The sequence below is a fragment of the Sycon ciliatum genome, chromosome 3 (genome assembly GCF_964019385.1).
Source record: "Sycon ciliatum chromosome 3, ocSycCili1.1, whole genome shotgun sequence".
Classification (NCBI taxonomy): Eukaryota; Metazoa; Porifera; class Calcarea; order Leucosolenida; family Sycettidae; genus Sycon; species Sycon ciliatum.
Genome location: NC_088645.1, coordinates 8,450,941 through 8,466,706, shown reverse-complemented (window position 1 = coordinate 8,466,706; position 15,766 = coordinate 8,450,941). Strand labels below are relative to the sequence as shown.

Below are 15,766 nucleotides of genomic sequence, written 5' to 3'. Positions count from 1 at the left end.
GCTCCAAGCGGAGTCATTTGCTGGCTCAGCTGCGAGCCATTATACCAGTTGCTCGAATCGGCACTCCCAGCTTAATGCAAAACTCGGTTGCTCTGTTGTGAGGTGGGGGGATGCTAATTGAGTGTACATGTATGCTCTAGTGTTTTTCACAACTTTCTCCAACATGAAGCCAATACTGATGTGGAATTTTTTGACTGCTTTGTCCAAAACACAGTGCTGAAGCAATGCACATTGGGCACTTTCTACTGGTAATGCAATTATTATTATACAGTGTTTGCTGCCAACATAGCAAGCAATACTGCTATACTAAATGCGTATTCCATTGGGTACGGTGCAATGGCTTTTCACTTCGCATCTAGCCACTGTTCTTCGTGCATTACTTGAATGCTTAGTCTCCATGGTAATGAAGCTAAGAGCCACACTGGAGAAGTTTCTACTGAAGCTAACTACCAAAAATATAAAATTTCCAAGATGCTACTATTACATAAAGTAGCTGTGTGCAATGCCACTCTGTTGAACACAGTAAGCAAAATTGAGTCACTAAAACCCTATTTGCCAGATATAAGCTGTTGAGACTGATAGCAGCTGAGCTGTATGATCTGATATGGATGGCGGTTCCACACTGACCAGCACATGTACACGTGCACAGGCAGAAGAACATACAAGTAATACACCTAACGTTACTTCGAAGTCCATCATGTAAATACAAGCGTATATACAAGCATCACTCCTGTTCTCCACAACCTGCAGTCCTGGGCCACTCCAGCTGGTCAGAGTGCAATAATTTCTGCAGCAGGCTTGACTTGGAAAGCTAATCACAACTGCCATGGCTGCAACATGAGTATTACCAGCGCTTTTACAGCGCTACTTGTATTATATTATTGTCAATCCATTGTGGTGCATGGCACTCGTTTTCAACAACCGAGTTTATGTCATTAGTTGCATATCCAACGCCAATAGAAAAAAGAAGGGGTGGGGCAAATTACCACGGTTGAACACTAGTCATATTGAACGGCGTTATGCCATGCCAGGCGCGCACACAAAACGCCCGCGCGAGTGTGCATGCATATACACACCCGGGTAACACACATTCGTGCGACTCTACATAGCCTGCACTGTCGTTCTATGTCATAGGAGTGAGTGCACACACATTTATATATATATATATGTACATGTAGATTGCCTAATTTTGCATACGTAATAAAATTGTGTAAGTATACACACATGTGCGTGCACATATAGATAGACTCAGCGGCATACGCATGAGTGTGTGCCGATAGGGCCACATGCCAATTATCGGATTAGTCTGTGAAAGTTGCACGGCACGACAAACTTTGGAACAGTCTAAAGATATGACACAATGAATGTGGAATACCCACCAGTGTGTAAGACCATTTCATACCTATTTCGCAGCGTTTGTGATTTTCGGAACGTCCCTGTTGATATTTGATGTCCTCACTTGGTTGATGACACAGTCACAAATTATCAAATTCACCTCCAATGCCATCCAATCTGCGTTCCGCGATACATGTACAGTGAACGGTGTTGAGGAAAGCCATGCAGCAATAGAACAGTCGAGACTCCCAAGCAGAGGATACAATTCAACAGCGTATTGAAGTACGAATTGTTGTAAACAATTTTCAAGACACAATTACAAAATTTGAAGTGCGTCTTGAAACGTGTTTGAAGTGCTTCGATGTATTTACCTTCGATCTCCCTGAATCGATCCATCCACAGCTACCCGACGAATTTACCAGTCAGTGCGGGAGATGATCGAGCAAGTTATATTTGAAGGTCGCGAGATGTCAGTGGCACTGGCAGGAAATCTACACAAGCGTATTCTGAAATAATTTTCTAAGACTCAGGCGTGATTCAAGAGCGGACTTTGATTTCTCCCTTCTTATAGTACGAGCACCAGTCGACATTGCATTGTTGGAAAATCTTCTGCGAGTGCTGCCTTCCCCTTTCATAGAAAGAACGAGTGAAGAGGGACACTAGCAGCAGGTTCTAGCTAGGTCGCCAGAATTGCAGAAAAGCGAGAAGACGTTTCCTGCAACGATTGATCGCACAAAAATCATCGCTACCGAAAAATTTACTGAAAATCTACACTTTTCAAACGATGCGCGCGCAGAGGGTGTGAGCCACCTTAACCGCAGCTTTCATTGACAAGGTGACAGGTTTAGTGCTGGTTGCAAGCAAAGATGTCATGAGAAGTCCAGCTAATCACCACATTTTGACATGAATGAGACCTGCATGACCAGAGATAGGGGATGCTCAACTATCTTGCTCCCAATCAGACCTGCAGCGTAATGCCGTAAACATTGCTTTTTTCCGTCTCACTCACCTCCCCACTTTCTGCTGCTTTTTTCCCTGATGTGATTGCAGCGATGGCTTCCGCGGCCATGGTCGCGTGGAGTGTCTCAATATCAATGAGTGTGAGGAGAGGCTGCACACTTGCCATCAGAACGCTGAGTGTACGGACACGGTGGGGAGTTACACGTGTGCATGCCAACCTGGTTACTATGGAGACGGGTCCCACTGTGCTGATAAGGATGAGTGTAGTATGAGTGTTGAGGAGGTGGTGCAGGACCACCCCGATCACTCGTACCTACTGGAGCGCAATCACAGTCACGTGTGTCGTCGTCATGCCGACTGCGTCAACAACGACGGCAGCTACGCATGTTTATGTAGGCTGGGATACCATGGCGACGGCCATCTTGCTTGCCATGACAACGATGAGTGTGCAGCAGCAGAGGATGGAGGGGAGGTCCCGTGTGACGACCTGGCTACCTGTAAAAACACGGACGGTTCTTATGACTGCACGTGTCATGAGGGTTACAGTGGGGATGGTCGACAATGCACTGGTGAGTACAGCGCTGTGACCATAGAATCTACATTGTACATCTAATTTTGAGATCAGTTAGGTTTCATTGCGGAAAGAAGAGAGAGAGAGAGAGAGAGAGAGAGAGAGAGAGAGAGAGAGAGAGAGAGAGAGTGAGAGAGAGAGTGTGAGAGAGAGAGAGAGAGAGTGAGAGGGAGAGAGTGTATGTATGTGTGTGTGTGTGTGTGTGTGTGTGTGTGTGTGTGTGTGTGCGTGTGTGTGTGTGTGTGTGTGTGTGTGTGTGTGTGTGTGTGTGTGAGTGTGTGTGTGGGAGAGAGAGATAGATAGATAAGAGAGAGAGAGAGAGTCAGTGGGTAGTGAGCGAGCAAAAGTGAACATGATTGTTTAAGTGCATATCTCAAACTAGCCTGGCCTGTTTGAGGTAGCTAAAGCCAGCTTTGATTGGACCAACACTGCAACAGAGAGTACAATACTCCCGAATAGCTACATGTAGTATCAAATGTGCCTTTGTCTTGTGTAATCCTATATACAGATGTGGATGAGTGCAGTGTGGGTGAGTACGACTGTCATCAGTTTGCTGAGTGCGTCAACACCGTGGGTTCGTACGAATGCAATTGCACCGATGGATTTGCGGGTAACGGCTCACACTGTTCAGACGTGGACGAATGCTCCGAGTCTGGAGACGACGTGTGCCCGGAACACGCACACTGCGCCAACACCGACGGCTCCTTCGACTGCTTCTGCGCGCCCGGGTACGCACGGCAGGCGAACGGCAGCTGCTCGGATCAGGACGAGTGTGCGGAGCGAACACACAGGTGCTCGCCGCACGCCACCTGCGAGAACGCGTCGCCATGGTACCGATGTCAGTGCCGCGCCGGGTTTATCGGCGATGGTTACGTTTGCCACGACAACAATGAATGTCTGAACAACAACCATCATTGTCACGCCAACGCCAATTGTACAAACGTTATAGGATCGTTCATGTGTCAGTGCAACAGCGGGTATGATGGCAATGGAGAGGAATGTCAGGATGTGAACGAGTGCGAGAAGTGGACGCACAAATGCAGAGGGAACACGGCGTGCAGGAATACCCACGGTGCGTACGAGTGTTTGTGCCTCCCCGGCTATGCACGCAACGCCGTCACCCGGCTGTGTGACGACAGGGATGAGTGCACTGATGCCGGCGGCCTCCATGCTTGCCATGACAACGCCACCTGTGTCAACACCCCGGGAAGCTACAGGTGCGAGTGTTTTCCCGGACACGAGGGAGATGGAACTTCCTGCATGGGTAAGAATAACTATGTAACTACAGTAAAACCTGTGACTAACAACCACCCCTTGGGGCCGGAGAAAGCGGTCTTTAGTGGCAGGTGGTCCTTAGTTAGAGGTTTGCACCACACAACATGATATGAATGTGAGACCGCCCGTGCCTGGAAAAGTGGTCTGTAGTAGCAGGCTGGTCGCTAGTCACAGTGGTCTTTAGTACCAGGTTTTACTTTAGCACTTACTAGGGGGGTTTAGTCCCACGTAATCCGTGGGTACTTTACGTGTGTGTACCACGTGATACTCAGTGACCCACGTACAGACGTTTTCTGATTCACGACATACCGTGTATGGAGGCTCACCCACGTTCCGCCAGAACGTGGGTGAAAATCAGAATGGAGTGCATTGTGTGAGCTGTGAGGGTGCTCAGCTAGAGAAGTTTCCGAAGCACGAAATCAAAATATTGGATGAGCTTCTTAGGCCCGGGTAGCTTCGTCTTTGACCAGGTTTTGGGCCTTTCGCTTTATGCTTTTGTTTGTTCCGTGTGACTAAACACAACATTGCAATGTGGGTGCCCTTCATCCACTTTACGTGGATCACCCACGTACGCGTTTCCGTTACGTGGGAACTAAACCTCCCTACTAACTACAGATGCACTGGGTGAAATCCGACCCCTGATTTGTTGTGCTAAAGTGCTGCACCGGTTCCAGCTGTCTCTATCCTGGTAGCGTGCAAGCGCGTGCTGAGTTTTTGCAATTACGTGAGCGCACCGAGCTGGGGTCGGATTTCAGCTGCCCCAACTGTATTTCAGCTACTGGGACACCTGTACCTTCAAAACATTGTCTCTGTAGACCTTATTCGATAACGTGATTTTTGGACTCGTCTCCAGGGATTTGTCGTAAGCTGGGGCTCCCGTACCAAAAACAAGTGGCAAGAAAGGCCCAGTTCGTACAATGGAGTAGTAAAGTACCAGTATTTTTCTACTCCCATGTTCGCACGCAGAGTGCAGGCCTCTTGCCACTCCCTGTTTCCCGGGGACCACGGTTTACATGATTGTGACGTTTATCGAATAAGGTCGATTACCAGGTGGTCTCCTTATCCAGGCTTGTGGTACAGGCGTAAATCTGTTTTTCATTTTCTTTTTTGTCCGCTCATACATGTGTACTCAGTTGGCATAGCCAGTCACGACGTTGTGTGTTTGTTTTGTCCCTTATGTTTCTCTACGGATAGAATTGACATCAAGTGATGAGCTGGACTCTCTCCTTCAGGTACAGTACTGGGAAATAACAAGCCATATTGCAGCTGGCACTCTAGCCATATAAGGGAAGCACTCAATGGTTTAACTTGGAAGGCCATGGATTGTGTTGCATGTGGCGTGATGGTGGGAGAGATAGAGATTGGTGTTCTCTTACGTCTGGCTGCGTCCAACCAACCTGTGTAGTTTAACGGAAAGTGTGCTACACGTTTATGAAGCATACGCACTGATGTGAAAACTGGAGAGCCGGCTAATCGATATTCTCCATAATCCTTCATTATGGGTGATGCGGATCCCAGACTTGCTGAAAACGTTGAGAAACTGTGGTCAGTTGTGAACTTATACGGGGAATTCTATGCTCGTCTCTTTGTAGCTTCCTTTTGATCTTGACAAGGCAGCAGGGAGAATCGCAAGCATTTCCCTAGATTTGGATGCTTCCACAGCCGATGAAGAAGTTGTCAACAAAATTGCGAATATCATGGAGAAAATGGTGGTGGGTCTGACGAAGGCCACAACAGAAATTCAGAAAGGGACAATGGAGAACATTCTGCAGACGGTCAGTAACCTGGAGGAGAATGCACCTACAACATTGCAAGCTAGAGAGAGCAATCGGAAGAACAACGAAAGGTTTGTCTTGTCTTGTGTATGTGTGTGTATGTGTGTTTGTGTGTGTGTGTGTGTGTGTGTGTGTGTGTGTTTTGTGAGTGAGTGTTGGTGTGTTTGTGGGGGGGGGCTGCTCACACCTTTCCCTTTGAAGACACAGACGTTCATAAACTCCCATTAGCTTTTCCCCCGATACACAGCAAGTGAGTGGACAGTGTTTGGTTTCTGTACTAAGCCTGGAAAGCACATTGTACCCAGCCAACCATAGTTAGCCCCATCCCTCACACAAACAAGTCAACAAAGAGGCATCTTTGGATTGAGGAGTGCTGGTTTCGAAACAACTGGTTTGAAGCTCAAAGTAGAGCTGGTGTTAGCTCAGAGCAGAGCTGGTGTTAGCTCAAAGTAGAGCTGCTGTTAGCTCAAAGTAGAGCTGCGGTTAGCTCAAAGTAGAGCTGCGGTTAGCTCAAAGTAGAGCTGCTGTTAGCTCAAAGTAGAGCTGCGATTAGCTCAAAGTAGAGCTGCTGTTAGCTCAAAGTAGAGCTGCTGTTAGCTCAAAGTAGAGCTGCTGTTAGCTCAAGGTAGAGCTGCTGTTAGCTCAAAGTAGAGCTGCTGTTAGCTCAAAGTAGAGCTGCGGTTAGCTCAAAGTAGAGCTGCTGTTAGCTCAAAGTAGAGCTGCTGTTAGCTCAAAGTAGAGCTGCGGTTAGCTCAAAGTAGAGCTGCTGTTAGCTCAAAGTAGAGCTGCTGTTAGCTCAAAGTAGAGCTGCTGTTAGCTCAACGTAGAGCTGCAATGCTAAATGGATGTAATATAGCGCAAGGCAGAGCCGCAGCAAATAGCTAGATAACACCAGTTGTGAGAGTGGACCCGGTTAGTGGGTACGATAATATTATGATGGTGTGAATAAGTTGGATAGGGAGGGATGGTGGGAAAAGAAACACTGCTGAAGCACGATCCGTTGTCTGGAAGAGCACAACAGGGCAAGCAAGATTTGTTTTTCTTTTCCGCAAAAATGGGCTGGTGCCATTTGTGATTACGCAGCAAAACAAAGCGCATGACGTCAGTCTTGAATGCAGTACAAAGCAATGCAGTGCAGTGTGTGCGCTAGTTCGGATTGTTGCTAACAAGTACTAGCACAGCTAGTACACCATTAGCCCCATCCCTCACACAAACAAGTCAACAAAGAGGCATCTTTGGATTGAGGAGTGCTGGTTTCGAAACAACTGGTTTGAAGCTCAAAGTAGAGCTGGTGTTAGCTCAGAGCAGAGCTGGTGTTAGCTCAAAGTAGAGCTGCTGTTAGCTCAAAGTAGAGCTGCGGTTAGCTCAAAGTAGAGCTGCGGTTAGCTCAAAGTAGAGCTGCTGTTAGCTCAAAGTAGAGCTGCGATTAGCTCAAAGTAGAGCTGCTGTTAGCTCAAAGTAGAGCTGCTGTTAGCTCAAAGTAGAGCTGCTGTTAGCTCAAGGTAGAGCTGCTGTTAGCTCAAAGTAGAGCTGCTGTTAGCTCAAAGTAGAGCTGCGGTTAGCTCAAAGTAGAGCTGCTGTTAGCTCAAAGTAGAGCTGCTGTTAGCTCAAAGTAGAGCTGCGGTTAGCTCAAAGTAGAGCTGCTGTTAGCTCAAAGTAGAGCTGCTGTTAGCTCAAAGTAGAGCTGCTGTTAGCTCAACGTAGAGCTGCAATGCTAAATGGATGTAATATAGCGCAAGGCAGAGCCGCAGCAAATAGCTAGATAACACCAGTTGTGAGAGTGGACCCATGAAACCAGCACTCCGTTAGCTAAGCACTATTGACGCACAGCAAGGGTCAATTAATGTCAGCACAGGCAAGCATTGCGCAGCTAGAGTTCAGTAGCTCATTACTCACCCGAGTTGGGGATCATGGCATCCATGGCACGGCAGCAAGCCGGGATGATAGCTGGCGCTATGCGCTTGTTGTAGTCTGGATGTAGCGTAGACATGCATCGCTCTTTCCACTGACCTGCCACTCGGAAGAAGGAGTCGGGGGCACTAGCCATAGCAGCAGTGGTGGCTGCACCAATGTGGACCGAATGCCCGGAGTAGTTCGACTGGGATGGTACACCGGCCGCAGAGACAAGAGACCATACTGTTACTGTGAATGACTGCCTGGTCAGCTGCTGTCTGTTCGAGGGTACGAACAAGAGTTGCTCCGGTCCCTCGCGACGAGTGACAGATGGGTAGCTAACAATGGCACGGACCGGGCAGTACGGCGGTACAGACGGGCCAATGTCACTAGTAACGCCTTTACCGAATGGGTCCGTCTTGGATGAAAGCAGGAAGAGTTGCAGGCGTCCGTCACCAGGGGAGCCAGTACAGCCCCGTGTGATGCCATTAGTGAATTCAGCGCACCGAAGAAATACAAAGAAGCAGCATGGCGGCTTGGCAGAGCAGCTTGTCATGGCCATTCAGGATACTACTTTTCCGGCGTGCATCCGTCAGGTGTCGTAGGATTGGCATAGTTATAGGAAGGCGAGGGGTGAGTGCAGCCGTACCATGGCATCGCTGGATGCCCTTCAACACCCTCTTCAGAAGCCACGCATCTACTAAGGGGCCAGCAAACCCATTCTCAAGGTGGGCTTTATGCACCGCACTCGCATACACAGATACAGTTCAGGGCACGCTGATCATAGTTCACGCATGAATGTGTGTCCAGGAACGATGACTCGGGCAGCAAAAGTGAGCTTCCCCAGGAGGGACTCGAGTTGACGCTGGCCGATGCTGCGCTCGCTGATAGTAGCCATGAGTGGCGCACGGATCTCGGACAGCTTGTCCTCTGGTAGCCGAGCTTCGTGGCGCTCGCAGTCTAGGACAATACCAAGGAAGGTCAATGATGGTGATGGCCCTTCGAGCTGGGATGGAGCAAAGAGGAGTGCCGAGATATGTGAACGCCCGGAGGGGGATGGTGAGTTGCTGGTTGGCTGCAGCCAAACCAGTGGAGATATCGAGAAAGTCATCGAGGTAGTGAAGCCGGTGATCTATAGCAAACTCGAGCTGCATGATCCAGTTGACTGCTGTGGCTACTTAGTCAAAGACGGCTGGGCTGGAGCGGAGGCCGAAAGGCAGAAAGCGCTCGTAGTAGTAGGAGCCTTCCCAGCGAAGTCCTGACGGCGGACTGGGATCTGCCGAAATGCACTGCGTACATCGAGCTTGGACAACTACACAGGCTGTGGGCATGACATGATGATGTTGATCGTGTTGTCAATGCTCGCGTAGCGCAGAGAGAGCGGCTCGGCAGGAATGCTGTCGTTCGCGCCGGTGCCTTCCGGACTAGACAGATGGTGGATCATTCGCGGCTTGCCGTTCTTTTCGGGGATGGCACCAATACCAGAGCGCATGAACTGAAATGGAGGTGACGGAAATGGGCCTGTGGTCTCGCTGCGGGCGCAGGAAGCAGCTAATTGCTCGGATATAAATGCCGAGTGAGTGAAAGCCAATGGTAGATTATTAGAGAAAACCGAAATGTCGTGTTGGCCGGCAGATCCAAGAGTAAAGCCACGGCGCAGGCCATGGAGAACATACGCAACACATGATTGATCTGAGTGGTTACGTAACAGGCGGACAAAGTGGTCAGCTAGCAGTGTGGTGTCTGCAGAGTGTATAGGAAAGAAGCTACGTACCGAGTCAAGCGATTCAGTAGCCATTCTGCTAGGAGCGGCGGGGTGGCCAATTGGCTCCGCGCTGCCGCTGGTTGCACATGATGCATGGGTGGTCCTTGCCACACTGGCTGCAGGTGTGGGAGAAGCGGCACGGCGACGAAGAACAGCAACCTCCATTGAAGTTGCGGCAGGTTTCTTGGCCGTCGCTGGTATGGTTGCGACCACTGGAGGCAAATGCTGCTGGCTTCGGGACGAAAAGGACACAAACCGCCCCTGGATGGACCGTCTTACATTGAGCGCATTTTGGGTGTGCATGGCCTGTGACAGCTATCTGCCATAGGTTCACGTCGATGGTGTCCAACCTCTTCGTGCCTGGTTACTGGGCCACGAGCATCCGCAGCTGGCGGTCGTACTCTAGCCACGCGCTTGGGAAGAACTGGCAGTTAGCAGTCAGGATCAACTGCTGGTACGCAATCAGTTCAGCAGTGCGGTGTAGGGCAGCAGCCGTGATAACAGACATGTATGTGGTCCATGCCTCGAGCCGGGTAGCTACATGTGTAATTATCATGAACCTTGCGACGCACTGCTTCGCGTCATCCGACTCAACGATATTTAGCTGGCTATCGTTATTCGGGCTGTGCACCAGCCGGAATGTTGGGCCGGAAGTGTGCAAGAATTTCAGGCAACAAACTTGAAAAATCGACGAACTCCCCTCGCAAGATACGTTCTTGCACAGCCTTGGGCACAGCTGGTGCAGGTGGCTGATCGGGTGGGTTACAGGAGCTTGGCCTGGCGTAGTGGCGGCAGCTGCCGCATTGCCTTGGCCTTGGGTGAGGAGCGGCGCCGAGAGTGAATGCTCTCCGATAATAATAAAATGGCGGCCGACAACACCTCGTCCCGTACGGGAGCGCAGAGATCCGTTGAGCCCGCGTCACCTGAGCTGGCGGAGGAGGCATTGGTGCACGTCGGGCTTCTGGGCTCGCGAGCCGTGTCCGCACTGTCATGTTGCTGGTTCTCCTGGCCGGAGCAGACCTCACTACCAAGGGCTAGTTGTGCCAGCAAACGGTCCTGTAAAATACTTTTACTAAGTTTCCTTTCGGATTCAAGCCGCGCTGAGAAGGCTCGCCGCGGAGGGCTTGGCAAGGCATTGCCTTGACAGTGTCGACAGTAAGGTCAGACATACTGAAGAAATACAGTGTCGAGGTGACACTCGGGCTGGCAGCAAAGCTACGAAAGGAAAAGAAACACTGCTGAAGCACGATCCGTTGTCTGGAAGAGCACAACAGGGCAAGCAAGATTTGTTTTTCTTTTCCGCAAAAATGGGCTGGTGCCATTTGTGATTACGCAGCAAAACAAAGCGCATGACGTCAGTCTTGAATGCAGTACAAAGCAATGCAGTGCAGTGTGTGCGCTAGTTCGGATTGTTGCTAACAAGTACTAGCACAGCTAGTACACCATTAAAGGGGCACTCCGGCTTCATTTTCGACGCCGAGTTTTCGATGCCAAGACGAAGGTAGGTGAAAGAGAAGACCCCTCGAACAAGAACGAGTCTCCAGAAGCGATCGAGTCGAGCAGGAAGACGACTTTTGAATTTCGGCCGAGCGAGCGCTGATGACGTAATGAGGGATTAGCTTGCCAGTGGAAATGCATCTGCGCACATACATTTCACACACTTTTTGGCCAATTTTCAATCGAAGAGGAGGTTGTTTGCTATGTTCTCCCAACGCCGTGAGCGATCCCGTCTTCTTAACCCTTCCAGGTACCCTGAAGGTCCTCCAGAGGAGAACTTATCTCCATCAAAGCGTTGTTGATCCGCTAAATTCGTCTCGAGACATATTCACCCAGTGCAGTGCTGATAAATGTAGAATGTTGAATCTGTGATAATTGTTGACGATGGAGAGAGATGATAGCCGCTGTCGCAGGGAGAGTGAAGCTGCTGGAAGTAACAACAGGGAGCCCGTTTGTATCACCTGAACAACCAGACTTCAAAGCAGCTTGACCAAATCGGAGGGTGCCTCGTTGCTTATCGTGAATATTACACCGACATGAATTACTACAAGTATACTGGTGAGTTTTTATCTTGTTTTGTTCGTATGCTAGTACCCTGGCCTGGAGTTCTCGTTAGCAAATTCCTATTCCCTGGCGTTTTCTAAACATTCCGTGTAGGACTGAATACGTGATCAAGTATTCCGATTTGGGTAGATGTGGAATTTGGACATGTATTTTATTAAAAAATATATTTTCCAAATAGAGCGTTTGTAGAGAAATGGTTGCCCAAATACAACAAAATTTAATCTGCAGTTCTACAACTAACTTGTACTGAAATCCAGTCGAAGTAAAAATGATCCTTCATGACAGTTGGGGTCAATGAAATCTGATCCAGGCATAACGAATGGTGACGCCTGCCACCCCGAGAACGAATGCCCATTTGGTGGGGGATACCAAAGTACTCGAAAGTAGTGCGTGTTTCAATGTGGCATGGAAGTTTTATATGATCTCTGGTCAATGCAACATACGATAGCCATCATGAATTGCAGGCCTCGAACGCAACTCCGACCCGAATTGGCAGTTCCCTAAGTTAGATGCTTTATAATTCCATGGCCCCAGCTGTAGTTATAGAGGGTTTTTTGCACATTATTCTTATAGTCGATAGGTTTATACTGATGGCCACAAACAACGGCAGTTCAAACTTCACTGATGTGTTCATGAGCTGAGAGATTTCTCTGCACTATTTCTGTTGTGCACACAGGTCTGTCCAATATGCATTGACCGTATTGGGTATGGTACCTGCTCTGAGAAGGGAATCGCTGGAGCCACAGTCCAACTATACATTCAAGAAACAGAGAGGAGCCATCTTTGCAAGCTGATACCTGATGTGTACCGACAGAATTCTCACGAGATAGCTTACAGACTACGCCTGGTGTATACTTCATAGTACTCCTTCGACTACTGTCTAGAATCAAGTCGACTGAAGCAAGTTCAAACAACTCTGGCTTCAAACGAGCCGTCGATTAGACAAACAAAACATTCTCTCATATACTAGAGCACTCTGACAACTCACGACCTATTCCTAACGATTGCCACCGCTTATAAATATGTAGAATACTGATTGGAATGTGCTCACAATCTCAACAATCCAGTGCTATAATTATTTGAACTATGTGTTCCTTCCATAAATGTATCCACATATAATCCACAGTGCTGCAAAGTTTCAGAGTTCTCAGGGTATCAAACAAAATTATTTCAAATACAGTGAAATAGTTCGTGGACATTATAGCGTAACTTGTAGTTCCCTGGTCCTTTTCTTTGCTATAAATTCATCCTTTGCTCTCTAGCCACCGGCGAGTCCAACAGTGAAATTGTTAGTTCCTATTTATGTGGGTATGTGGGGTGGGGGGTGAACATATTTCTATATAAGGGACCTGCAACTGTAATACCACAGTACAGTAGATAGCAAATATGTAGAAAACATAAATGCATGTTCCCATCATTGTACATGGACGGGCGCAGCAGGCCGAAGCTATCAGCCAGAACAGGATTTACAATCGCCTAGAGATACTTGAGCTATTCCAGTATTCTCCGTGAGCTGTCCCATTCCACAATGGTTCATGCCACCATTATTTCTGGTAGTATCCATGTGCATAATTCCAAGAACATCTCGGATTCTTCAGCAATTTGTGCCACGGCAAAAGACAACGCTTGACTCGGTCACTGGGGCTGTCAAACTTCGCATCACAAATGAACTTCAATTTCTCATCTGGTTCAAGTATATGTACTGCCATGACTTGACCATGCTTCATCCACAGCTGGGCGAAGATTGTGGCGTTGAATTCCATAGCGCACCTTCTTGCTGCCATGCAGGAATATGTTGAGAGAAGTGAACATATTTTTACTAAAAAAACAACAGCCACTGAAGAGGATAGCATTAGCAATAGCCTTGGGTGAATTTCCTGCAGGTACACGTTGTTGGTAGGACAACTGGTCGGTCTCCATATCGTCAAGTTCAGAAATCACCTGTACTACACATCTTGTAGAAGGGATCCTGATCGAAAAATTTTCTGATCATAAAATTCACTAAACTGAGGGCGAGACAAATAGTCAGTACTCCCCGATTCCGTCTAGCTGCTTTGATCAAGTGATGCTAACAAGCTCCCCGTTGTTACTTCCAGCAGCTTCACTTTCCCTGCGACAGCGGCTATCAACCTTTCTGTCCATCGTCGACAATTATCACAGATTCAACATTCTACATTTGTCAGCACTGCACTGGGGGGGGGGGGGGGGGGGGGGGAGCTGGGTGAATATGTCTCGAGACGAATTTAGCGGATCAACAACGCTTTGATGGAGATAAATTCTCCTCTGGAGGACCTTCAGGGTACCTGGAAGGGTATAGAAGACGGGATCGCTCACGACGTTGAGAGAACATAGAAAACAACCTCCTCTTCGATTGAAAATTGGCCAAAAAGTATGTGAAATGTATGTGCGCAGATGCATTTCCACTGGCAAGCTAATCCCTCATTACGTCATCAGCGCTCGCTCGGCCGAAATTCAAAAGTCGTCTTCCTGCTCGACTCGATCGCTTCTGGAGACTCGTTCTTGTTCGAGGGGTCTTCTCTTTCACCAACCTTCGTCTTGGCAGCGAAAACTCGGCGTCGAAAATGAAGCCGGAGTGCCCCTTTAAATCATCACATGTTTTGTACATGGCGATTGAACATACTTTAACACCTGTCATCACCAGTCCCCGGTAGAAGACCACTGGAAACGACAAGAGATGCTATTTGCAGTCAAATGACCCTGGATAAGGAGACCACCTGGTAGCGGAGACCACGTTTTGAAGGTCCCCTGAGGGGTCGTCTTAGACAGGTTTAAGTCCAGGCGCGTGCCCCGTATGGGTTCCTGGGTGCCCGGAACCCCCCTTTTTTCGCTCAAAATGCAGGATTTGCTTCATTTTTTGAAAATTTTCCCGGGGAAGCCCCCGCAACCCCCCCCCTTGAACGGCACCGGCGCACGCGCCCGTTAACTTTAAACTGTCAGTTCATGTATGAGTTCCATACTGTGTTTTCTGCTCTTCTATCATGCACAGGTTGCTGGGTAGCCTGGACAGATTGAACCAGCTACAGCCATTCAAGGGTGGCAAGGCTAACAAGAGCAAAGGGCACATCAGCCTACTGGCGTCCACCTCCATCACGCTTGGCGTGGCAGACTTCAGCGAAGAGGAAGAAGAGGATCTGAATGGCCGGATCATGTTCGGATCGCGATTGCAGCATTCGCGCTCACGGCGAAGCAGTGGTTACCAGGAAGAGCTCGACGGCATACTGGAAGGAGCAAACGGAGAGCGCATGGGTGAGCCGTATCACATCACGGTCAGAGAAGATGTGCCATCGTCTCAGCCAGGGCAGGACGATCAAGTTCTTGGTGGTCAGCTCCTCGCGGACAATGTGGAGATCAGTCTACACAAAGACGTCCTTCGCCAGGCGACATGTCTGCACAGCCATGGCACACATCTAGCCTGTCCCAAACGTGTCATGTTTGCCATACACAACAGAGGAGGACTTTTCCAGGTGAGCGAGAATGCCAGTGGGTTGATGGGAGCTCAGAATACACTCGGACGTCTCTTATCCGGGCGCCTTGGGACCGGGCACTACCCGCTCCTCATGGTTTTGCCCGCATCTCAGGCCAGCTCATCTACCATGTACCATATCAGTTTTTGAAGAAGTTTATTTGACCGGTACTGCACATGTTCAGGCTAAATAATAATCCACTGATGAAAATGTGTGGGTTACATTGATATCATCATAGGTTGGCAGTGATTAAGAGGCACTTGCGCATATGAAAAAAAGTTCAAAACTCCCAAATTCGAAGCATTTTGGCCATAGGAGCTGAAGCTCAAGGTGCCCGGTAGAGAAACGTCCGGATAAGAGACGTTCTAGTGTACTCACTTGCTTGGGAGGGTACAGTCAGCCTTGATGAACTGACTCTCACTTGTGCACGAGAAAGGTGTTGCTTTCGCGAACTTTCGTTTTTCGTGAGGTTGAAAGTCTGCAGTCAAATGGCCACCAGAATATGGAACATCTATCCAAGAACGAACTTCCTCGCTATAGAGTATGGTGTTGTGAATGTGGGCCAAGAGTGCAGTGTGGAGAGGTGGACGGTTCAGATTATTTTCAAATGGCCGAGTTTGTCTCTACTTCTGACTCAAATGATCAC

General features: G+C 48.8%; 1 protein-coding gene and 1 long non-coding RNA gene across 2 annotated transcripts in view; both read left to right on the top strand.

The window, feature by feature from the left end:
• The window catches only part of LOC135811337 (uncharacterized), a 38,303-nt gene that overhangs the window by 12,915 nt on the left and 9,622 nt on the right, over nt 1-15,766 (top strand). Inside the window, exons 3-7 of the mRNA XM_065324565.1 lie at nt 2,386-2,864; nt 3,375-4,130; nt 5,336-5,373; nt 5,734-5,987; nt 14,643-15,120. Coding sequence (XP_065180637.1) covers nt 2,386-2,864; nt 3,375-4,130; nt 5,336-5,373; nt 5,734-5,987; nt 14,643-15,120 — 2,005 coding nt within the window. The remainder of the gene's footprint in view (nt 1-2,385; nt 2,865-3,374; nt 4,131-5,335; nt 5,374-5,733; nt 5,988-14,642; nt 15,121-15,766) is intronic.
• Nucleotides 11,017-12,896, top strand: LOC135811338 (uncharacterized). Its single transcript, XR_010552590.1, has 2 exons — nt 11,017-11,629; nt 12,312-12,896. It is a non-coding gene; the product is annotated as an uncharacterized LOC135811338 (long non-coding RNA).